General features: G+C 45.3%; 1 protein-coding gene across 1 annotated transcript in view; it reads left to right on the top strand.

Annotated features, from left to right (window-relative positions):
- Nucleotides 1-24,626, top strand: part of LOC119971355 (dynein heavy chain 5, axonemal-like) — a 461,705-nt gene that overhangs the window by 243,052 nt on the left and 194,027 nt on the right. The window contains exons 47-53 of the mRNA XM_038806777.1: nucleotides 1,153-1,287; nucleotides 2,945-3,067; nucleotides 4,357-4,570; nucleotides 4,890-5,113; nucleotides 17,762-17,960; nucleotides 20,394-20,566; nucleotides 22,634-22,764. Of these exons, the coding sequence (XP_038662705.1) occupies nucleotides 1,153-1,287; nucleotides 2,945-3,067; nucleotides 4,357-4,570; nucleotides 4,890-5,113; nucleotides 17,762-17,960; nucleotides 20,394-20,566; nucleotides 22,634-22,764 (1,199 nt within the window). The remainder of the gene's footprint in view (nucleotides 1-1,152; nucleotides 1,288-2,944; nucleotides 3,068-4,356; nucleotides 4,571-4,889; nucleotides 5,114-17,761; nucleotides 17,961-20,393; nucleotides 20,567-22,633; nucleotides 22,765-24,626) is intronic.

Genomic DNA, 24,626 nt, shown 5'->3' with positions numbered 1-24,626 from the left:
TTCCACCCCACCAAATTGAGATATGTTGTAACTTTTAGGCCCTCCGGTGATTGATTTGCTGTGAGATACAGTTGAAATCTCTCTTCACATATGTTCCAATTCTCACAGTCTTTATAAAATGCATCCTCGGTGCCCCCCTTTCCCTCCATTCTGGATACCGGCTCTTGGGTCGATACTTCAACCAACTTCCTCCCTTCTGTTTCTTTTCTGTGCGTGGAACAATGCAACTTGGAAATTTTTCTTTTTACCTGACTGGTTTGACTTTTTCCTGAGTAGGGCCGCACAGAGTCGTAAGGCTTTTGAATCTCCATTCCCGCAGCCCATTTGGATTTATCACGTACACAGTTCCCGCATCCTAGTCTGCAGCCACTTCAACAGCAAGCAGATTTTGAACTGTTATTCTTACGGTTGTACTCTTTTTTAAAGAAACTTTTGGAGTCAGTGGCTTTTGCTTCGCCCAATGTGTGAGACCAGTCCTGAGAATATTTTCTCTGCTCTCGACGCTGTCTCCACTTTTTTTGTCGACGATTTTTTCTTCTTCAGCAATTTTGTTTTCTTGACTTAATCGCCCGTTTTGTCTTTTGTTATTCTCCGAGCGCGACAAAGAGAAAAGGTATGGATGTGCCACACACTTGGATTTCTTACAACCTCGATGAGAGATTTTATTAGGAGATGTTGTTCATACATCTAAGATGGACAACTGAAGCCTGCACAAAATGCTCTGCTGACGGCACTACAGATCATGTGATGTTCCACCAGCAGTGTTGCATTCTCTGATTAAAAAACAGATACAGACTCAGTTCTGGGGACTTCAACCCAAGACTGTAGACTATTTAAAGTCCCTTTTGCACCTTGCCATGGACCTGAATATCAATTGTTCTATTCATATCTCTGAGCTTAATGGAGGTGGGAGCTGTGTGAATTCTGACTATCTAACTAGCTCTATTTGCTTCTGACATTAGGTACCTGTGATGAGAAACTTCTACCCGGCCTTGGGTCCAGAAAGTGACTTGTCTTCTGCCTGACATCTTCAGATCCTGCTTCATTTTTACCCTTCCTCCAATGCTGACCTGTCCATTTTACTTTGGAAATGTATCCAGGTGTTCACAGGAGCTCATAGCCAAGATGATTTAAGTTAAGTTATTTTCATAGGGCGTGCTTTTGACTGGTGAACAGGGAACTGCGAAGACAGTCATCGTAAAAAGCTACCTGTCTAAGTATAACACTGAGATTCGCCTGCCGAAATGCCTCAACTTCTCTTCGGCCACTACACCTTTAATGTTTCAGGTAAAGAGTAAATGAACACCTTCCGGCACTGCATTAAAATTTGGTGACAGGTTCGCTCAGAAAGAACACAAAGCTTTTGAAACCTCTTCCCGTTCCCTCCATCTGGCTCCCACTAATGAGGCAATTTGACATATTTCACAACTACCCACCACCACCATCAGGTCTAGGAATTTGATATTGACACATTCTTTCCCCCACCAATGAAGTACTATGCCTCTGTCCTTCACTGACATCCGTCCCCACAGACAAATGATGACATCCAGTCCTCCAGTGGGACAGTATATTACCATTTTCTCACTGTACCATATTACTGCACTGTAGCATATTTCCAAACTCCCATATGTTTCCAAACTCTCCCTTCCCTAACTAAAACCCCAGTCGTGTGTCATTTTATCCTATGCTTCCACACATCTACTGCCCACTTGCGGCATCCACTTTGCCAACAGTCCCCTTTCCCCCTCCTATTAACATCCTCCACTGAGGTATACTTTGAAGCACTGACTCACACTAATTGTCTTTTGTGAGTTGCTATGTTGTCTGTATCCTCTTACAAATGAGGCACTGACCTACACACATTTGCTCAACCCCACTTTTCTGACTCACTTTTCCAACACCAAGTGGGGCATTTTTCCATATTCCTCAGACCTACTTTTCCACAGACTTTCATTGTATGGCACTTTCCCTAATGTATCTCTCACTGCAATACCATAGCAGCTTCTCCCTGCTCATGGGATAAGAAAGGTGATCCATGGGGAGGAAAAGCCACTTACTCTGCACCATCCTTCCTTCCCCCTGCACCCCATCCCTCCTCTGACTCCCCCATCTTGTTCTGTCCTTGCCTCCTTTCTTCATCCCTTCTCCCTCTCACCATTTCTCCCTAGTTCCTCTCCCCCCCCCCCCCCCCCCTTTCATCCCCTCTTATCTTCTTCCCCTTCCTCCATCTTTGTCACTGTAGTTGCCCTTTAACCTTGACCTCAAGGGAAGTCTATTTGCCCACAGGAACTGAGCAAATGCCACAAATAATTGGTGGACAGATAATTGAAAATGACAGATTATAATTAAATCTCAGGTGATCAATTGCTTGAATGACTCAAACACCTCGCAATTCAAAACAAACTTGAACCCCTCCATTGGATTACTACACCACAATCTGTTCCCACCGATACATAACTGAACATTGAACTTATTTGTTATCAATTGTTAATTTTTCCAATCCTGCTACTGTAATGTTATTTTAATTGTTAATCCTTAATCCTCTTGTATCAAGGTCCCTTGTGTCAATGATATGGAGGTCAGGTGCAGTCTTTGCTAACAGGAAAGAAACTTATTGGAGACAGATCTCCTCTATTATAGCCAGCAGATATCAGGTCCAATTTAGACGCCCGAATCTAATGTTGAAATCCAAGTGACTGTTCAATGGATTGAATGGCTGACTGCCATGTAATCCCTCTCTGATCTCATTATTTTATCTATTTCAGATAATAATGCTTTTAAAGTCAATGCGATTCAAGAAAAGCTGCTACAAATAGGATCAAAAAAGCATTCACTTTCCAAGTCAAATGTTGACAATGGTTCACACAATTTTGAGGATAGTTAGTATAAGCAACCGAAAAGATGATTAGAATTTTCATCTTCACACTTTGACTTTTTTAACTAGAGAACTATAGAAAGTTATGTGGACAAAAGAATGGGGAATGTTTACGGACCTCAAGCTGGAAAGAAAATAACCGTGTTTATTGATGATGTAAACATGCCTATTATTAACAAGTGGGGCGATCAGGTAAATAAAACCATTCAGTCAATTTACTTCTTTGTTAACATTTTTTGATATCAGATTGCCATTGTCTTGTTGACTGTATCTAACAAGACTATACTCGTGAAGTAGATATTTTCCAATATGTAGAGGTGGCCAAGAAGATTAAGTGGTCTGTAATCATTGCATGCTTTTGGCATGAGCAGACCATTAGCTTAAAGAAAACATCATTTTCTGAGTGCTGATTTCTAAAAGCCTTTCTGGAGAAATTGGCAGTGCAGTACAAATATGACTACACACTAAAGTTGCCAACCCGTCAGGTCTTTTGTGGGTCTCTCGGAATCAAACAATAATTTCCAGGGTTCTGCTGAAAGTAACTCAAGAGAAAAATAATGTGAGCTTAAAAGAATCTGTATTTTTTATCTTTTAATGCTTTTGTTTATTAGACATAAAGAATTAGCAATTTAAAAAATGGCTGCTTGACAGTCACAAGTCATTCATCCAATTAAACATTGAAGACTTTTCTCACTTTCCAAATGGTGTGGAAAGGCAGGGCACTGAAAGAGTGGCTGTGTCAGGTGATCAATGGAAGGAGTGTGAGGGGAGAGCAGTAAGAGTTAGCAGATCATGTGATGAAACCTCCAGTAATACATTCAACTAGATTTGACAATGCTGCTCCATATGCAAGATTGATCTTTTCACAATAAAAGTGTTTCTCAGCTTCAGTGCACTACAGTGATGTAAGCAGTACTTTGTGTAAATAGTCATCTATAAAATGGATTCCATTGAGTTAATCATTTAAAATTTTTTGGCCTTACAATACTGATTTTTAAAGTCCTTTTAAAACAAATCTGTGGAAGTGTTAGCATCAGGACACAAATGTCAGAAATGTCTACATTGCACCCATGAAAATTCAGGCAGTATTTCACCCTGGTAAGAGCAGAAGACAAAGCTTGTTCTTTTGAAAAATTCAATTTAAAAATTGGGACAACAAAATTTTAGGATATGTCATTGAGTACTATATCTATAACTATATTCTTCGAGACCTGTTTTTGAACAAATGGCACATTTTTTCACAATGTTGAATTGGTAAAATAAATTTTCGCTTTGATATTTTTAATGCTTTTGACAGTGGTCCATGATTGTATGACACAGTTGACAATTTACATTTAGCTGTACTCAATTTCCAACAATATAATGAGATGCGACCCTATCTTTCTGCAGGGTTGGGATTGGGACCTTCCACCGTGAGAGAGGGGTTGGATGAAGTTATGACAGGAAAACTTGAGTAAAATATTATTTTGTCATGTCCTAAGGTTACCAATGAGATTTTGAGACAGCTGATGGAACAAAGGGGGTTCTATAACTTGGAGAAGCCAGGAGAGTTCACACATATTGTGGACATCCAGTTTATTGCTGCGATGATCCACCCTGGAGGAGGACGGAATGATATTCCTCAAAGGCTGAAGAGACATTTCTCTATTTTTAACTGTACGCTGTATTCCAATATCTCCATCGACAAAGTCTTTGGTAAGTTGGATTTTACACATATATTTGACCTTTTTTTTGTTGCAAAATGTGTTATAATTTACAAATTGCACTTGCCACCCTGCATATAAAATTCACAATAAATTATATTAAATTCACAGCAGGGAGTAGAAATGTAATTAGCATCCATATATTTTAGTTATGATTTGTCTTCTGAACCGTTATTTTTTTGTGAGGTAATTCAATATTTAGGAATAGGTTGGAAATAAGTGTTTTTGGGGCTAGGAAATGTTTTCAAAAGTGTACTTAAGTAATTCAGCAAGATTTTCTCCACCGTAATATTATTTCCTCATGGCTGCAGGTGTGATTGGAGTTGGTCATTTCTGCGAGGAGCGGGGATTTACTGAGGAGGTTACAAGCTTGGCAGCTCAGCTTGTTCCCATCACGCGCAAATTGTGGCAAGTTGTCAAAGTTAAGATGCTTCCAACCCCAGCCAAGTTTCATTATGTGTTTAATTTGCGAGATCTCTCCAGAATTTGGCAAGGCATGCTCAACGCCACTTCAGAGGTCATTTGTTACAAAGAGGTAAGGTTTTCAATAAAAACAATGGTGGCTGCACTTCAAAAGTACCTAATTACCTATAAAGCACTTTAGGACACCTTGAGGACACAATAGGACATTCTATAAACGTAGGTACTTACTTTTATCTATCCTCCTTCCAAATAAGAACACCATGCTTCAATACTTTATGTTCACTCATCTCATAAACTTCCTCATTTTTAACCCCAGCTTTGGATTTCTTCACAATTCCCTTTGTTATATTATGTGTGGGCTTGTTTGGGTCTGGAGACCTGGGATCCATTTTCTCTCTCATCCAAGTTAACAAAAAACAACATGATGCACTATCAATTACGACGAGACGAGAGTAGAGAGTAATCAAGGCTTTATTACGTAGAGATGTGTTGCCTCCCACAGCTGCTGCCGAAATGGCTGCAGCTCGGAGAGCCCACACATTTATACTCTGCCTATTGGGCGGAGCCAGCAGGCAGGGATCTACCCCTGTACCTGTAGTACAGGAGCCTTACCGTATGACATCTCGTATATGATATACAACAACAATGTGACTACCACATTCACCCCCTGTTAAAAAACAGGGAGATGGAGAAAGTTCACAAATTCAGCCGATCGGGTGCCTTGATCCTCCATTGTGAGCGCCGCAGTCCGGTGGCGATGCAGGCGTCGGCTCGGTCACTGGTGACTCTGGGAGCATGTAGACTTCATCCCCGAGTGGGACCAAAGGGAGGACGGATCGTCCTGGAGCGGGGGCTGTGGTGAGGTGCGCTGGGGGGGGGGGGGGGGGGAGGGAGGGTGGCGCCGGGGCGGTGGGGGGACCCAGCTGGTGCCAGGTCCCTGAGGGAAACTGTGTCTTGGCAGCCGTCAGGGTATGCCACGTAGGCGTACTGAGGGTTTGCATAGAATAGCTGTACCCTCTCGACCAACGGGTCTGCCTTGTGGAGCCGTACATGCTTGCGGAGGAGAACGGGTCCTGGAGATGCCAGCCACGTTGGGAGCGAAACCCCGAGGTGGACTTTCTGGGGAAGCCGAGGAGACGTTCATGGGGGGTTGCATTAGTCGCAGTGCAAAGTAGTGATCGGATGGAGTGAAGGACGTCAGGGAGGTCCTCCTGCCAGCGGGAGACCAGGGACTTTTGGACCGTAGGGCCAGCTGGATGGCCTTCCAGACCGTCCCATTCTCCCGCTCCACCTGCCCGTTTCCCTGGGGTTGTAGCTGGTCGTCCTGCTCGAGGCGATGCCCTTGCTGAGCAGGTAGTGACGCAGCTCATCTCTCATAAATGAGGATCCCCGGTCGCTGTGGATGTAGGCGGGGAAGCCGAGCAGGGCGAAGATGGTGTTGAGTGCTTTGATGATAGTGGCAGACGTCATATCGGGGCATGGGACTGCAAAGGGGAATCTGGAGCATTCGTCGACCACGTTAAGGAAGTACATGTTTCAGTTGGTGGAGGAGAGGGGCCCTTTGAAATCCACGCTGAGGCATTCAAAGGGCCGGGATACCTTCAATAGATGCTCGCGGTCTGGCCGGTAGAAGTGCGGTTTGCACTCCGCGCAGACCTGGCAGTCTCTGGTGATAGCCCTGATCTCCTCAATGGAGTAGGGCAGATTGCAGGCCTTTATGAAGTGAAAGAACAGGGTGACCCCTAGGTGACAGAGAGCGATGTGTAGGGTCCGGAGTCGGTCCACTTGTGCGCTGGCACATGTACCTCGGTATAGGGCATCGGGGGGCTCGTTGAGCTTACCAGGGCGATACATAACCTCGTAATTTATTTTATTTTTAAAAATAATTGTTATTGAAATTTTTACAAAATATAAACATCTCAACTCTATTAACAAAACAACCGTGGTAACACCCCAAGAACAATACCCACCCAACTTCAAAAGCAACTACAAACAAAAGAGAAAAAACCCCCAAAAAAACCAAAAGAACACCCAAACAACAAAAGGGAAAGAGATAACACCCGCCACATCCCACAAACCCATGTACACAGTTCTCCCTACCACCGATCCAAACCCCCCCCCCCCCCCCCCCCCCCCCCCCCCCCCCCCCCCCCCGGGTTGCTGCTGCTGCCGTCCTATTTCCCTACTGTTCCGCCAGGAAGTCCAAGAAAAGCTGCCACCGCCTAAAGAACCCTTGTACTGATCCCCTCAGGGCAAATTTCACCTTCTCCAATTTAATGAACCCCGCCATATCATTGGTCCAGGCCTCCACGCTTGGGGGCCTCGCATCCTTCCATTGGAGCAAGATCCTCCGCCGGGCTACTAGGGACACAAAGGCATGAACACCGGCCTCTTTCGCCTCCTGCACTCCCGGCTCCACTGCAACCCCAAAAATTGCGAGTCCCCAGCCTGGCTTGACCCTGGATCCCACTACCCTCGACACCATCTTTGCTACCCCCTTCCAAAACTCCCTCAGTGCTGGGCACGCCCAAAACATATGGGCGTGGTTCGCTGGGCTCCCCGAGCACCTAGCACACTCATCCTTGTCCCAGTCATGTGGGCCCTATGCAGCACCTTGAACTGTATGAGGCTAAGCCTCGAACAGGAAGAGGAGGAATTCACTCTCTCCAGGGCATCCGCCCACGTCCCCTCCTCAATCTCCTCACCCAGCTCCTCTTCCCATTTACCCTTCAGTTCCTCCACCGAGGCCTCGGCTACCTCCTGCATTACCCGATATATGTCCAAAATCCTCCCTCTTGGTGATGGACCTTGAAATCCCCCACCCAAAGCATATTCTGTGCCTTTGCCACCCTTACTGCTTCCTCCAAGTGGTTTTCAACATGGACGAGTACTGATTCATCAGCTGATGGTGGGTGGTACATGGTAATCAGCAGGAGGTTTCCTTGCCCATGTTTAACCTGTAGCCATGAGACTTTATGTAGTCCAGAGTTGATGTTGAGGACTCCCAGGGCAACTCCCTCCCGACTGTATACCACCATGCCACACCACCTCTGCTGGGTCTGTCTGCTGGTGAGACAGGACATACCCAGGAATGGTCATAGTGGTGTCTGGGACATTGTCTGTAACATATGATTCTGGGAGTATGACTACGTCAGGCTATTGCTTAACTAGTCTGTGAGACAGCTCTCCCAACTTTGGCACAAGCCCCCAGATGTTAGTTAGCTGTTTTTTTTAACTGTTCACTTTTACTCTCAGAATCTCAACAGTGCAGAACGAGGCCATTTTGCCCATCAAGTCTGCACTGACCCTTCAAAAGAGCACTTTCCCATGTCTACTCCCTCATCCACACCACCCTATCCCTGTAACCCCATAACCTAACCTACACCGCTAGACACTTGAGGGATAGTTTGTCATGGCCAATCCACCTAACCTGTATCTCTTTGGACTTTTGGGAGAAAACCGGAGCACCTGGAGGAACCCCACGCAGACACTGGGAGAACACACAAACTCCACACAGACAGTGACCCAAGGCCGGAATTGAACCCGGGTCCCTGGCGCTGTGAGGCAGTAGTGCTAGCCACTGTGCCGGCCCTGTTCTTTCATGGGACGTGGTTGGTTAGGCCAGCGTTTGCTACCCATCCCTAATTGCCCTTCAGAAGGTGTTGGTAAGCTCCCTTCTTGAACCGTTAAAGTTCATGTGGTGTAGGTACACCCAGAGTGCTGTTAGGGAGGGAGTTCCAGGATTTTTGACCCAGTGACAGTGGAGGAATGGCAATATAGTTCCAAGTCTGAATGGTGGTGTCTTGGAAGGGAGCTTGCAGGTGGTGGTGTTCCCATGCATCTACTGCCCCTTAGTGTCCAAAAGGTTACCGGGTTACGGGGATCGGGTGTAGGCATGGGATTAAGTAGGGTGCTCTTCCCAAGAGCCAGTGCTGACTCGATGGGCCGAATGGCCTCCTTGTGCACTGTAAATTCTATTATTCTAAAGGTAAAAAGTATAAATTTTTACAGATTACAATAAATAAAAACCAGCTGGAAATAAAAAACACATTAAAAACAAATTCAATAATATAGTGATGCAGGACCAGGAGAGTTGTTGTACCTGCATGATGTGGGAGCTGCTGGATTCCATTGTGGTTCCTCGTGAATATATCTGTAGCAAGTTTTGGTTGCTTGAGGAACTTCGACTCAGAGTTGATGAGCTGGAATCTGAGCTTTGGACGCTGTGACACATCAGGGAGGGGGGCGAATTACCTGGACGCTGTGTTTCAAGAGGCAGTCACACCCCTTAGATTGACTACCTTGAATTTGGCCAATGGTCAGGGACAGGTGTAGCCATCTGGGATGGCCACTTACAAAGGATCCCGGGAAATATGGCCACCTGCAAAGGACCATGGGAAATATGGTCAACCCAGGACTCAGACGCTCAGTGCTTATGTATATTGGCAACTCAGATAACTAGATGCGATCGAAACCCCCAGCTACTTTGCATTCTAATGGCCCATTTCTCCAGAACAAAAGACCAGTACTCAGGTAACAGATACAGAAACAGACTCATCGGCACCACTCCCTTTGCTCAGGGAGCCCAAAAAGCCAAGGTCAATGACCGCTCAAAGTTAAGTACAGGTTGTTGTAGTGTTCGGTGTAATTTAGCTTGTCTTGTTTTATGTTGCATGTTGAAGTAATTCTCGTGTGTAAATAAACTATCATTGAACTTGAACTAACTAACTGGTTGTTTGGTCTTTGATCGATATCCAGTAAAACCTTGTGGTGGTATCATTTGATACTTGCCGACTCTGAAAAGCAATATCATCATAGCCCTTGTCTTTGTCCAACGGGTTTGAGATTCTTGCTCCCTATGTGAATGAGCGCAGGGACTGTGGGGAGGATGAACAAACCGACCACAACACCATGGTACAGGGAGCCATTCAAGTGCGGGGAGAGAAAAGAAATGTAGTCCTAATCAGAGATGGTATAGTTAGGGGTATAGACGTTATTCTTTGTGACCTGAATCAAGAATCCTGAAGGTTGTATTGCCTACTTGGTGTTTGGGTTTGGGATATCTCTTCTGGGCTGCAGAAGAACTTGGAGTGGGAGGGTAAAGATCTAGTTGTTGTGGTCCACGTCGGTACCAACGACATAGATAGAACATAAGTGAAGATTCTGCTGAAGGAATATTAGCAGCTAGGGGCTAAATTAAAAAGCAGAATCAAAAAGGTAATCTCTGAATTACTACCTGAGCCACGAGCTAATTGGCAGAAGGTCAATAAGATTAGGGAGATAGGAGCAGCACGTGGCGCAGTGGTTAACACTGGGACTGCGGCGCTGAGGACCCGGGTTCGAATCCCGGCCCTGGGTCACTGTCTGTGTTGAGTTTGCACATTCTCCCCTTGTCTGCGTGGGTTTCACCACCACAACCCAAAGATGTGCAGGTTAGGTGGATTGGCCACGCTAAATTGCCCCTTAGTTGGAAAAGAAAAATAATTGGCTACTCTAAATTTATTGAAAAAAAGATTAGGGAGGTAAATGTGTGGCTTTTATGAGCATCACAGGAACGTGGCTGCAAGGGGATCAGTACTGGGATCTAAATATCCAAGGATATGTGTCCTATCGAAAGGACGTGCAAATGCACAGAAGGGCAGGATTGCCTTGTTAGTAAGAAATGAAGTTAAATCGATAGCAAGAAGCGATATAGGTTTGGAAGGCATAGAATATGTGTGGGTAGAGTTGAGAAATCACAAAGGAAAAAAGACCCTGATGGGTTATGTACAAGCCCCCTATCAGTAGTCAGGATGTGGGGCAGAAAAAAAAATCAAGAAATAGAAAAGGCAGAAAGAAAGGCAATAATCATGGAGACTTCAGTATGTATGTGGACTGGGAGAATCTGGTTGGTAGCGGGTCCCAAAAAAAGGAATTTGCGGAATGTCTATGAAATAATTTTTTTTTTTGAGCAGCTTGTGGTAGAACCCACTAAGGAACAGGTCATTCTGGGTTTGGTGATGTGCAATGTGGCAGACTTGATTAGGGGACTTAATGTGAAGGAACCCTTAGGGCAGTGACCACAATATGATAGAATTCACCTTGTAGTTTGAGAGGGAGAAGCTGGAATCAGATGTAATGGTATTACAATTGAGTAACGGTAACTACAAAGACATGAGAGAGGAACTGGCCAGAGTTGATTGGAAGGGGAGCCTAGCAGGGAAGATGGTGGATAGAAATGTCAGGAGTTTTTGGAGGGTATTCGGGAGGCACAACAGAAATTCATCCCAAGGAGGAGGAAACATGCTAAGGGGAGGACAAGGCATCCATGACTGATGAGGAAAGTCAAGGACAGCATTAAATCAAAAGAAAAATCATACAAAGTGGCGAGGCTTAGTGGGAAGACAGAGGATTGGGAAGCCTTTAAAAGCAAGCAGAGGATAACGGAAAAAGGAATAAGGGGGGCAAAGATGAAATATAAGCGTATGCTAGCTAGTAATATAAAAGAAGATTCCAAGAGTTTTTTTCTATATATAAAAGGTAAGAGAGAGGCGAGAATGGACAATGGACCACTGGAAAATGAGGCTGGAGAAGTAGTAATAGGAAACAAAGAAATGGCAGAGGAACTGAGATATATATCAAATTGAGGTATACAAGATGATTAAAGGTATGGATAAAGTAGACGTGGAGCGGATGCATACTCTTGTGGGGCATTGTAGAATGAGAGGTTATAGTTTTAGGATAAGAGGCAGCATATTTAAAACAGAGTTGAGGAGAAACTACCTCTCCCAAAGGGTTGCGAATCTGTAGAATTTGCTACCTCAGAGTGTGGTGGATGCTGGGACAATGAGTAAAGTTAAGGACGAGGTAGACAGATTTTTAAGTGGTAATGGGTCGAAGGGTTATGGAGAATGGGCAGGACGGTAGAGTTAAGGCCAGGATGAGATCAGCCACGATCGAATGGTGGAGCAGACTTGATAGGTCAAATGGTCTAAATCTGCTCCTATATCTTATGAACTTATGAACTGAATAAGTACTTTGCATCAGTCTTGGCGGTGGAAGACGCCAATGGAACTTCAAGTGAGTCAGGAGGCAGAGATGAGTGTAGTGGCCACCACTAAGGACAAGGTGCTGGGAAGCTGAAAGGTCTGAAGGTGGATAAATCACCCGGACTGGATGGACTATGCCCCAGGGTTCTGAAGGAGATAGCTTAGCAGATTCTGGAGACATTGGTGGTGACCTTTCAGGAATCACTGGAGGCAGGGAGGGTCTCAGAGGACTGGAAAACAGCTAATGTAACTCTAGGCCAGTTAGCCTGACTTTGGTTGTTGGTAAGATTTTATTAGATTGCAGAGTATTTGGAAGTGCATGGTAAAATAGGGCTGAGTCAACATGGCTGACAAGGGGAGGTCATGCCTGACAAGAATTCTTTGAAGTGGGAGGGCCAGTGGACATGATCTATTTCGATTTCCAAAAGGCCTTTGACAAGGTGCCGTACAGCAGGGAGGCTGCAGAAGGACTTGAATAGGTTAGGAGAATGAACTTGGAAGTGGCAGATGGAATACAATGTGGAAAGGTGTGAGGTTATGCAATTTGGCAGGAAGAATGGAGGCATAGTCTATTTTCTAAATGGGAAAAAGCTTCAGAAATCTGAAGCACAAAGGAACTTAAGAGACCTAGTTCAGGATTCTCTTAAGGGTAACAGGCAGGTTCAGTTGGCAGTTACAAAGCAAATACAATGTTCGCATTCATTTCAAGTAGGCTAGAATACAAGAGCAGGGATGTACTGTGAGACTGTGTACAGCTCAGGTCATTTGGAATATTGTGAGCAGTTTTGGAGCACTGTATCTGAGGAAAGATGGGCTGGCCTTGGAGGAAGTTCAGACGAGGTTCACAAGAATGAACTCTGGAATGAAGGGCTTGTCATATGAGGAGCAGTTGAGGACTCTGGGTCTGTAGTCGATGGAGCTTAGAAGAATGAGGCAGCATCGCATTGGAAATTACAAAATGCAGAGAGGCTTAGAAGGAGAGGACGTGGAGAAGATGTTGCCACTAGTAGGAGAGACTAGAACCTGAAAGCACAGCCTGCGACTGAAGGGACAAACCTTTAAAACCGAGATGAGGAAGAATTTCTTCAGCCAGAGGGTGGTGAATCTGGGAAACTCTTTACCGCAAAAGGCTGTGGAGGCCAAATCATTGAGTGTCTTTAAGACAGAGATGGATGGGTTCTTGATTAATAAGGGGATCAGAGGTTACGGGGCGAATGCAGGAGAATGGTGATGAGAGACATATCAGCCATGATCGAATGGCGGAGAAGACGTAATGGGCCAAATGGCCTAATTCTGCTCCTGTATCTTATGATCTTTATGACACCCCTTCATACCCACCCACCTCACTTCCTGCCACCCATCATAACTCCCCTTAACCCCCCATTCATGGGCATCGCCCCCCACAGGCCCTGGCCCCTGGCAGTGCCAACGTGGCACCCTGGCCTGTTAGACTGAATCCCAGGCACTGTCCCTGGCACCCTGGCAGTGTCAACCTGGTCCGGGTTGGCACTGTCAGGGTATTGGGGGAGTGCCAGTGTACTGTCCTGCCATGTGTCCAACCACCTGGGGCTTCAATGGTCTCCGAGTCTCCCATAATGGCCATCACGCTTGGTCTAGAGACGTATCCTAATCGGTGCCCGGTTGGGGCTTCGCAGATGCGGTCGGTAACTCCCAGATGCTGGGTGAATGTGGTCTCAAATAGGCCGCGCATATTTAAATAAGCCTAATGATGTGTTGGGCAGGCTGGGTCGACATGGACTGCACTTGATGCAGTGTAGCGAGAGACATACCTCCAACACTTGATAAGATGCAACACGATTTTATTTAACGTCTTTACTACTACACATGTTCAACTGTGGGTTGACACTATACTGACTTGACTGGAGACCTAGTACTAGCCTGACCAGACTTACTAGCTACCGCATGGTGTTTGCACTGACTAGCTCACGAACTCTGACTGTCTTAGAGGCTGGGTCCAGAGAGAGTGGGAAACCTAGTGCCCTCTGGCTTTATAGTGGTAGTGTCCTGTCTAGTGATTGGCTGCTCTGTTCTGTGTGCTTACTGGTCATCCTGTCAATCACTGCCTGTCTGCACTCCATTATATACATAGATGTACATTATGACACCTAATAATTCGGGTGACTCGCACGAGGGGCTGGATTCTCCGCCCCGCACGGCAGATCTCTGTTTCACCCCGCCGGCGGGATGCTCTATTATGCCGGCTGGTCAATGGGGTTTTCCATTGTGGAGCAGCCCCATGTTGTCGGGAAACCTCCCGGCTCCGGCAAAACGGAGCATCCTGCTGGCGGAGAATCCAGCCCATGGTTTTGTGACTGGCTCACAGCCCGATTTGGGCCTCTCCCGCGATGCGCCCGGCGCAAGGAGAACGGTGCCAGGCTCAATGGGGTGGCAAAATTGTGCCCAGTGGTTCAGACCAATTACATTTTTGCAGAGATGTGACAGATTTCAAGTACAAGGCCAGGAAAAGAGAATGGGGAAAGAACACAAGGGAAAGTCTATGATGGGCTGGAAGGCAGGTGAGGTTCAATGGCTGATGGTGCAAGGCAATCGGAGATGGTAATCAAACAAGTGAAGAAACTCATGATGAATCTGAAGGACATGTAGCTGGGAATAGAAAAATCGTTACCAGAAACTGCTGTCTAATAGAATGGCTGAAAAGGTTATGATCTGAAATGAGTGAGATCAATGTTGAATCTAAAAAGCTGTAAAGTGTCAAATTAAAAGATGAAGTGCTGTTTCTTGAGTTTATGTTCGGCTTAATTGGAACAGTGAAGGAAGCTGAATACAGAGAGATCAGAGTTGGAGTGGCTTAGAGGGCTTAAATGACAGGCAATCAGAAATTCAGGGTCACAGTTATTAACTGAATGGAGATGTTCCTGCAAAGCGGTGAATCAATCTACATTTAATTTCCCCAGGGCAGCTAATGCTGCATGGTGGGCAGTGAATACAGTATATTAGATTGTAAGCAGTAAACTTTAATCACTGTTTCACCTAGAAATAAATTCCATGATTGAATGCATCATTTGATACCGAGGAACTCGATCCCACAGTGGTATCCCACTGTCTGCCGACACTACTGTCAACCATCTGCTGAGAATACAAGCATTGTAAATGCAAGTTTGCTTGACAGCTTAAAAATGGCTAATTTTCAGATGTACACGATACGGTAAGTGATGCTGACAGGCAAATACATAACTAATGTCAGGAAGTTGTTCTTCATACAGAGAGATCAACTATTGCCACACAGTCAGATGTTTGCTGATTCAAGTCCCACCTCAGGATTTGAGCACATAATCTAGACACCCAAGTGTAGTACTGAGGGAGGGGTGTGGTTTCAGAGCTACTGGAAACCACTTTTTTACCATGTTTCACGACGGCGCACTGTTCGCTGGTGGTGGGATTCAGTACTCCCACCGCTTGTCAATAGGACTGCCAATTGAAACCACCCCACTCTGCCGGGAGACCCGTGGGCGGGATGCATTGCCGATGGGAACAGAGAATCCCAACATTGGAGAATTCTGGCCAATATGTTGGGGGTTTTTTTCTGTGATCTTTGTCAATGTCTCAATGTTTAGATTAAGTGGTGTGAGGTGTTTGACATCTCTGTTATTGATTCTTTAATGGCCTATCTGATTGACACTTTTGTAGAAAAAGCAATTTTCTTTTCAAAAGAAGATTTATGAATGGATGTTTTTTTTCTCTTTTCAGTTCTGCACTTATCATTGCTATTATATGATTCATAGTCATATGTGCATAGTCCATACTGCATGCATTGACATGGGAGGGGCATGAGTTGGTATTTAGTTGGCATGAGTAGTGTGAGGGGCATGGGGAGTGGCTCGAGTGTATGAGTCGGCATGGAGTGATGTGTTGGGTAAGCTGGGTCTGCGAGGACTGCGTTTACTGTAGCAGTTAGAGAGACAGGCTTCCAACACTTGAAGAAATGCACCTCTATTTTATTGAACTATTAACTATCATACATACTTTAACTGTGGGTTGACACTATGCTGAGTTGACTGGAGACCTGAGGCTAACCTGACAGACTGTCTTACTACCACATGGTGTATATTCTAGTTGTTGCTCACGGGCTCTGGCTGTCTCAGAGGCTGGATCCCAAGAGAGCAGGAAAACTACTGCCCTCTGGCTTTATACTGGTCGTGTCCTGTTTGGTGATTGGCTGCTGTGTTCTGTGTGTTCATTGGTCATCCTGTGTGTCAATCAATGCCTGTCTGTGCACCATCATATACTTGTGTTTATACTATGACATGGAGGGGACATGGGGGCATAGAAGACAAATGGGGGACATGACTAATAGCTTTTGAACGTCAAAAAATTCCCAAATCCAGACTATGGTCATGACACCCTTGATGGCCCATGAACCATGAGTAGTGGAGAAACTGATCCAACCATAAAAATTGCAAGGGCAATGAGATGCGTATCCATGCAATGGACTCACTATCCACATCCTTATCTTGCACGAACAAAAATTACGGATATTGGGAATGGGAGGCAGGAATCCCAGAATCAGGTCCTGCCTGTAATTGATTATATTCTTATGGAGTCATGCTGATTCCATGAAAATCTGAGCCAAAGTATTCATTTGAAGATTTTGCCATTATCTTTTTTATCATTATAATTTCTCCTGCAAGGGGCCAATGTTTACTTTCAAAGCAGTTTCAATGTGAAGCATTTTGGGATATCCTGAGAATGTGAAAGTAACAATGTAAATGCAAGTTCCTCTTTCTGTTAACTCATGGAATGGACTACCTGTTAGATAATTGGAGACAAAATAATTTTTAAAAATAGTTGGACGTTTTATTGGTTAAACTATCCGTACCTAATTTATGGTGTTAATAGTGCATAAAGAGCAGCTATTTCTAATGTTGTGTTGCATTTCTTCTCCAGAAATATCCAGTATTAATCTAAAACTGTGCTTATCAAAGTACTTTTGGAGAAAAAAGATATTTATTGATAGGTTCGCTCAAATAGGTAAAATTTCTGTGATATTTCTGGATGGTTATAAAAGAACATTTGTGACTGCTGCACCTTTAATTCAGTGGCCAGGGTGTTTTGTTTAATGCCTGCTCGATCACATATTTACAGTCCATTAAAATGAATGGAGGGAAATTGTGGGTTAGTGAATGCACAAGTTGAGAGCTTCAACCGATATATTCTAGACCTAATTAGGAGTTGGAGAATATTGTAGCGCTAACAATTATACTCAAAGACGAGAGACTAGTACAATAGAGGCTTTATTGCTGTGCGATGCTATTCCTCCATCTGCAACTGTAGACTAGGGTCTGAGTGACTCAAACGCATATTTATACACAAGGTCCCTGTGGGCGGAGCTAGCCGGCAGGGGCTTACCGGAGGAACCTGCATTACAGGTACAGGCATACATCCCCCTACTGCAAGTACACATAACTACAGTGGTTATATCACCACAAATATAAAATTAAACACTGTGATCTTGTGATTTCTTGACTAGTGCTCACTGCTTCTCTGTGCTTTGGTAGCATTTGATTATGTATCAGCCTAATGATCTTGCCATGCTCTTAACCTTAGGACTGTTCATACATATTGACCTGTGATTACAGTAGATATGGTTGTTTGTCAAAGAAAATATGGAAACCATTTCAGTTATAATTGGCAATAAATGTAAAGTATTTCTGTATTAATCCTGACTTTATTGCAAATACTGTTTTAAATAGATTCTTCTGAAGCTCTGGAGACATGAATGTACACGAGTGGTGGCCGATCGCTTTACAAACTCTGAAGATTGTCAATGGTTTGATAAAACATTAATCCATGTTGTTGCTGAAGAACTTGGGCAAGAAATCAAGAGCGTTATCAGTGTGGAGAATGAAGACCTCTTTGTAGATTTCTTGCGTGATCCACCTGAAGCCACAGGTCTGGACATTATTTTTACACAGAATGTACCACACAGTCAAGATATTAAATGTGGATATATGAATTTTGAACTCATGTAATTGACCATATTTGTCAAAGCAATTATGGGCACGATCTTCTGGCCACGCTGTGTCGGAAAGGTAACTTGCCGCGGTACAGCATGGCCGGTGAAAACCGGAGACCCCCCCCCCCCCTTCCCGGGATCCACCCAGCTCGCTACCCCTCACGAGATTCCATGCAATCTCGTGAGACGTTGAAAAGTGAATCCTGCCCACAATGGGCGAGATCAGTTTTTGGCAAATCTGCATATTAGAGCGAGGCAGTAAGCCTTACTCTACTGTCCAGATTCCCGAGGTGCCTGAGGCTTTGGGATTCAATCCCTTCGTCTTGGGGACCTCGGGTGAACGCCTTTTGGTACTGGTCCCTGCAAATGGGGACCAGACGGAACCGCACTCAAAGGGATCTCCAAGGGGTTCAGAGGCCCCCAGCTGCATGCCCTTTGGGCAGGGTGGTGCGCTGCCACTGTTGGTGCCATCTGGGTGCCAGTTGTCAATGCTAGCTGGTGGGGGCATTGCCAGGTTGGCACTGCCAAGGTGCCAAGCTGGCATCTTATACGCATGCATAATTGGGCAGGGGTTGCTCACCATTGGTGTTGAGTTGCCGTTGGACCCTCCCATGTTGCGTTCAGGCTGGGGAGAGGTCGGGGACTTTTTTTGTGGGTCCCAAAGATTGGTACGCCATTTAGAAATGGTGTCCCGATCGTTCGCTACAACGGGGAGTTCTGGCAAGCAAAGCTTCTCAATGTTAAAAACGGGGCTTTGTGAGGCCTCGCCCCCACATTCCCCGCTTAAGCCCCTTATTCAGCACGAGTAACGTTGAATAACCATGGCTGGGATTCTTTGACCCTGCGCCGGGTCGGAGAATCTCCAGGGGGAGGCACAAATCCCGCTCTGCCAACCTTACTCTCCGGAACCATTTTTCGGGTGCCGGCGGGATTCCCGGCACGCCGGTCGCGGACCGTTGACAGTGGCCCCTCCCCCCAGCGATTCTCCGGGCCCTGATGGGCCGAGTGGCCGACAAGTTTTGCCCAGTCCCGCCAGTGTGAATTACTCACCTCACACACGGCAGGACCTGGCAGGTAAGTGTGCAGGGGCCGTCCTGGGGAAGGGGGGAGGGGGGGGGCAGAGGCATCCCACACCAGGGGGGGCCCCACGGTGGCCTGGCCCGCGATCGGAACCTACCGATCGGGGGGCGGACTGGTTCCGTGGGGGCCTTCTTTCCTCCGCGCAGGGCCCCTGTAGGGCTCTGCCATATTACTCAGGGACTGACGTGGAGAAGGGAACCCCAGCGCATGTGCGGAAGTATGACGGCCATTCCACGCATGCGCGGAAATATGCCGCCTGTTCCACGCATGCGCGAACTCGCGCTGGCCCTTCGGCACTGGCTGGAGCTGCAGGAACCACTCCGACGTCAACCTAGCCCCCTAGAAAGTGGAGAATTCCTCACTTTCGGGGGCCGTTGACGCCAGAGTGATTGGCGTCGGTTTTCACGCCGGCGAGGGGACATAGCCCCGTTATTGGAGAATCCCGCCCATGTGTTTCTTGGCACTGCGAGTGCCGGGAAACACGTGGCTAAAAGCGCTCGCTCGGGGATTTTGTTCCCTTTTGGGAAGATAGCACCCAATGACGCTTATATTTGGTTTTGAAAATATCTGTCTTATTGAGATACTTAAGTTTGCGATGAGAACATTCATCTTGTTTTTTTCCCCCTATTTTCTCCTCATTTAGGTCCTTGTCAGTCTTTAATGAAGATGAGGGTAGGCAGGGCACTCAGCTGCTGAAAGCATTGCCAATGCTGCTGCAGGCTAGCCACCATGTGGCAGGAGCCTGATGTGCATGTGCCATTTGATTATCGTTTTCTCTTGTTTGTATTCTTGGCCTTCACCCAGATCATTTGAGCAAACTTGCTGTTGTGGCATTAATATTTATTTCAACGCCATGGCTTTGGTGCTGAGAATTTACAAAACTGGTCCTGAGAGACTGGAATTTTTCTGGATCTGGTAGCAATCCAAAAAACCTAAAATTGCTCTTCCGAGATTAAACCGTCTGTTATCTTTTGTGTCCCTTTCTGTTTTCTTAAAACCTTAAATAAACAGGATGCAGATGTATTTGTGCTCCCATTTGTTTTTCTATCTCACTTTTCATAAAATTCACCTCAGATTGTTGCCAGCGGCCTTTGGGAATTTGTTCAGTTTGCATACTGCAAACATTTTCTATGCTCAGTTCACCAAGTTACTTTAAAAATTTTAGTATTTAGATACCAGAGGGGAAATGCCTAACATATCTCTTTATTTGGATGTGCCCAATGTACGTTTGTTGGATATAGCTTGTTAAAATGTACAGAATAGTTTGTTCTTTATCTTGCTGTTTCCAGGAGTAGAACCGGAAAATACAGAAGATGAGATGCCCAAAATATATGAGGTGATAGAATCTTTCGATATGTTGAAAGAGAGGCTGAACCTGTTAATGTTCCTTTACAATGAGACTGTACGAGGGGGGCACTTGGACCTGGTCTTCTTTGAAGATGCTATGATTCACCTAGTCAAGGTAGGGTAGGATTCATGTATTTTCTCAATTTCATTCAGTCCTAACTTTAAACTTGTGAATATGCTCGTGAGTTTGGATTTGTTCACAGTGAATCGCCAAAACCAATAGCAATTTTGGAAGTTGAGAACTAGAGTTGGTTGGAATATTGTATTTTGGTGTCAGTCTTGGTTCACTCCATTGAGTGAGAAAATTGTGGACTCAAGCCCCACCCCAATGACTCGGACACATAACCTAGACCGACATTTCAGTGCAGTGTTGAAAGTGCCACCTTTTGGATGAGGTTAAATTTTAGGCCCTGCGCATCCTCTCAGATGGACATAAAAGATCCCATGGCACTACTCAAAGAGGAGCATGGGAGTTTCCCAGTGCACTGACCAAAATAAATTCTCAGCCAACACCAGTTTAAAAAAAACTGTGTCTCTTGCCTTTTATCTTACTTAAATCTGTTATTTGTTTCAGGGTTTGAGTGGTTTGCTAAGCTAATGTTTTTTGTTACCATCACGTGGTCACAGACATTTACTGCAATTTTATTTCACTTATTGATCTTCAAGGCTGACTCCATCAGAGTTTGCGATATCAGTGGAGGGCACATCATTTGTACCGGCCAGCATATTCTCTTGCAAATTGCTGTTGAAGCCTGGAAATTGTGCCTTAACCGCGACCCATGAAGTTCTCCTCCCATCTCCCTGCGTGTAAGGAGGTGGGAGGAGGGTGAGAGGCAATTCTAGTTTGATTTCATCTTTGGCCGAGTCAGGCTACAACTCGAATATGGAAACTTCCACTGCCCCTCCTTCCAAGATGGGATTTATTTACAATCTTCTGAAGGCCGTTAAAACATATTGGCCCCAATGGACTAGGGGAGAGGGAAGTCCAGGTTATGAAGTTCTTTCTCCTGTCTCTAAACTGAGTATACGTGAGGCATGATGGCACAGTGGTTAGCACTGCTGCCTCACAGCTTCAGAGTCTCGGGTTCAATTCCAGCCTCGGGTGACTGTTTTGAGTTTGCATTTTCTCCCCGTGTCTGCGTGGGTTTCCTCCGGGTGCTCTGGCTTCCTCCCACAGTTCAAAGATGTGCAGGTTAGGTGGACTGGCTATGATAAATTGCCCCTTAAAGGTTTAGGTGGGGTTACTGGGTTACGGGAATAGGGTGGAGGTGTGGGCTTTGTCCAAGGGCCAGTGCAGACTTGATGGACTGAATGGCCTCCTTTTGAACTGTAGAGATTCTATGATTCTTCTATGATTCTATATTCAGTCTCATTGGATATAAATTATTTCCCATTAGATATACATATACAGTCAGAGCCTCTGACCATTATAAGGCAACCAGGGTTTCAGGGTATATTTGGTCTCCACCATACTTTATTAAACTTTAACCAACTTTCCACCTCTGTCAGATCTCCTTTTAATAACAGGAAGAACCCCGGTTTCTGTGGTCTCATAACTAAAACTTTACTTTTTTGAATCTTTTCTGTTGCCTTTCCATGCCTTGATATTCTTCTTAAAGTAGGGTGGCAGTATTGTTTCAACACAATTTTGAATGCATCAAATTGCAGTTGCACACTGTATTTAACACAGGAAACAAGCAGCACAGAAGCATCATTTTATCTTGCGATGGATGCTGAGCTAAGGAGTTGGGGTTGGGGGGGAAGGCAAGCGGGGGTGACCAATTGCTTGGTCATAGAGGCGGGCTTTAAGGTAGGTCGTAAAGGAGGAAAGAGGGGTTTAGCGAGGCAATTCCAGAGAGTGGAGACTGAGACAGCTAAAGACCCGGCCTCCAACACTGGGCCAAATTGAACCGCAATCATTTTCCGAGAAGCATCTGAGGGAAAAAGTGTGCAGTAAATGGTAGAAGTGTGCTAACACTGTTGGAATTGACACCAATGACAATTGACACGGTGAAAACTAAATCAATTTTATGATGTGACATAATGTTGTTGTTTGAATATGTAAATCATATTTGAATATTTTACAATTGGAACTCACCTATCATTCAGACATCTTTACCCACACTTCTTCAATTGGTGATAAGATTATTATTTTAACCTTAGTCTTGGGATTCACTTACAGATATCCCGTATCATCAGAACTCCTCGAGGTAATGCTTTGCTTGTTGGTGTGGGTGGCTCAGGCAAACAGAGCCTTACAAGACTCACTTCATTTATTGCTGGATACCAGACATTCCAAGTTACTCTCACAAGGTAAACTCACAACTAAAATATTAATATTTCCTGGGATGCGCAGCATGTCAAGACCTCATAACAAGCTACATATTCAGTAGTATATACTGCATGTGTGGACGATATAATATACATAGAGTCATACATGTCTACAGCACAGAAAAGGTCCTTCAGCCCATCATATCTGCACCAGTCAAAAATAACCACCTAGGTATTCTAATCCCATTTTCCAGCACTTGGCACATAGCTTTGTAAGCCTTGGGATTGAAAGTACACATCTAAATATTTCTCAAACGTTATGAGCCTCAAGCACCCTTTCAGGTAATGCGTTCCAGACTCCCACCACCCTCTGGGTAAAAATGTTTTTCCTCACATCCCCTCTAAACCTCCTGCCCCTTAGCTTAAATCCATGCCCCCTGGTCATTGATTCCTCCACCAAGGGGAAAAGTTTCTTCATGTCTATTCTATCTATGCACCTCATAATTGTCTACATCACAATCATGTCCCCCTCAGTCTCCTTGGCTCCAAGCAAAACATCCCCAATCTATCTAATTTCTCTTCATAGTTTTTTAAAAAATTTAGATTAGCCAATTATTTTTTCCAAATAAGGGGCAATTTAGCGTGGCCAATCCACCTACTCTGCACATTTTTGGGTTGTGGGGGCGAAACCCACGCAGACACGGGGAGAACGTGCAAACTCCACACGGACAGTGACCCAGAGCCGGGATCGAACCTGGGACCTCAGCGCCGTGAGGCGGTTGTGCTAACCACTAGGCCACCATGCTGCCCTTCTCTTCATAGTTAAAACTCTTCAGCCCAGGCAACAGCCCAGAGACAGCACGGTAGCGTAGTGGTTAGCACAATTGCTTCACAGCTCCAGGGTCCCAGGTTCGATTCCCGGCTTGGGTCACTGTCTGTGCGGAGTCTGCACGTTCTCCCCGTGTCTGCGTGGGTTTCCTCCAGATGCTCCGGTTTCCTCCCACTGTTCAAAGATGTGCAGGTTAGGTGGATTGGCCATGCTAAATTGCCCTTAGTGTCCAAAATTTCCCTTAGTGTTGGCTGGGGTTACTGGGTTATGGAGATGGGGCGGGGGTGTGGGCTTGGGTGGGGTGCTCTTCCCAAGAGCCGGTGCAGACTCGATGGGCCAAATGGCCTCCTTCTGCACTGTAAATTCTATAAATCTCCTTTGCACCCTTTCCAGTGCTATCATATCTCCTTTAATGCTCTATCTGTGGTTGATGTTTTATACAGTTCCAGCATAACCTCCCTGGTCTTAAACTCTATGCCTCGGCTAATAAAGGCAAGGATACCATATGCCTTCTTAGCCACTGGATCTACCTGCCCTGCTACCTTAACGGACCAGTGTACATGCACACCAAGGTCCGTTTGATCCCTGGTGCTTCCCAGATTCCCTGTTGTTTATCATGTATTACTTTGCTTTGTTTGGCCTGCCCATGTGCATCACCTCACACTTATCTGGATTGAAATCCATTTTCCATTGATCAGCCCATCTGTCCAGCCCGTCTATATCCTCCTGTAATCGAAGGCTATCCTCCTCACTATTTACCACTCCAACAATTTTCGTATCATCCCCAAATTTCCTGATCAGCCTTTTTTCATTCATATCTAAATCATTTATACAAACCACAGACAGCATGGGCCCCAATAGTGATCCCTGAGGGACCTCATCGGACACAGGCTTCCAGTGAAAAAAACATTCCTTGTCCATCACCCTCTGCTTCCTGCCACTCAGCGAATTTTGGATCCAAATTGCCAAATTTATTTGGATCCCATGGGCTTTTACCTTCACTATCAGTCTGTCATGTGTGACCTTATCAAAAGTCCAAGCAGACTATGTCAAATTATCTGCACATCTGGGTCAG

Source organism: Scyliorhinus canicula, chromosome 9, assembly GCF_902713615.1.
Source record: "Scyliorhinus canicula chromosome 9, sScyCan1.1, whole genome shotgun sequence".
In the NCBI taxonomy this organism is placed as follows: domain Eukaryota; kingdom Metazoa; phylum Chordata; class Chondrichthyes; order Carcharhiniformes; family Scyliorhinidae; genus Scyliorhinus; species Scyliorhinus canicula.
The sequence above is the reverse complement of the archived record's forward strand: the minus strand, read 5'-3'. Positions and strand labels throughout refer to the sequence as shown.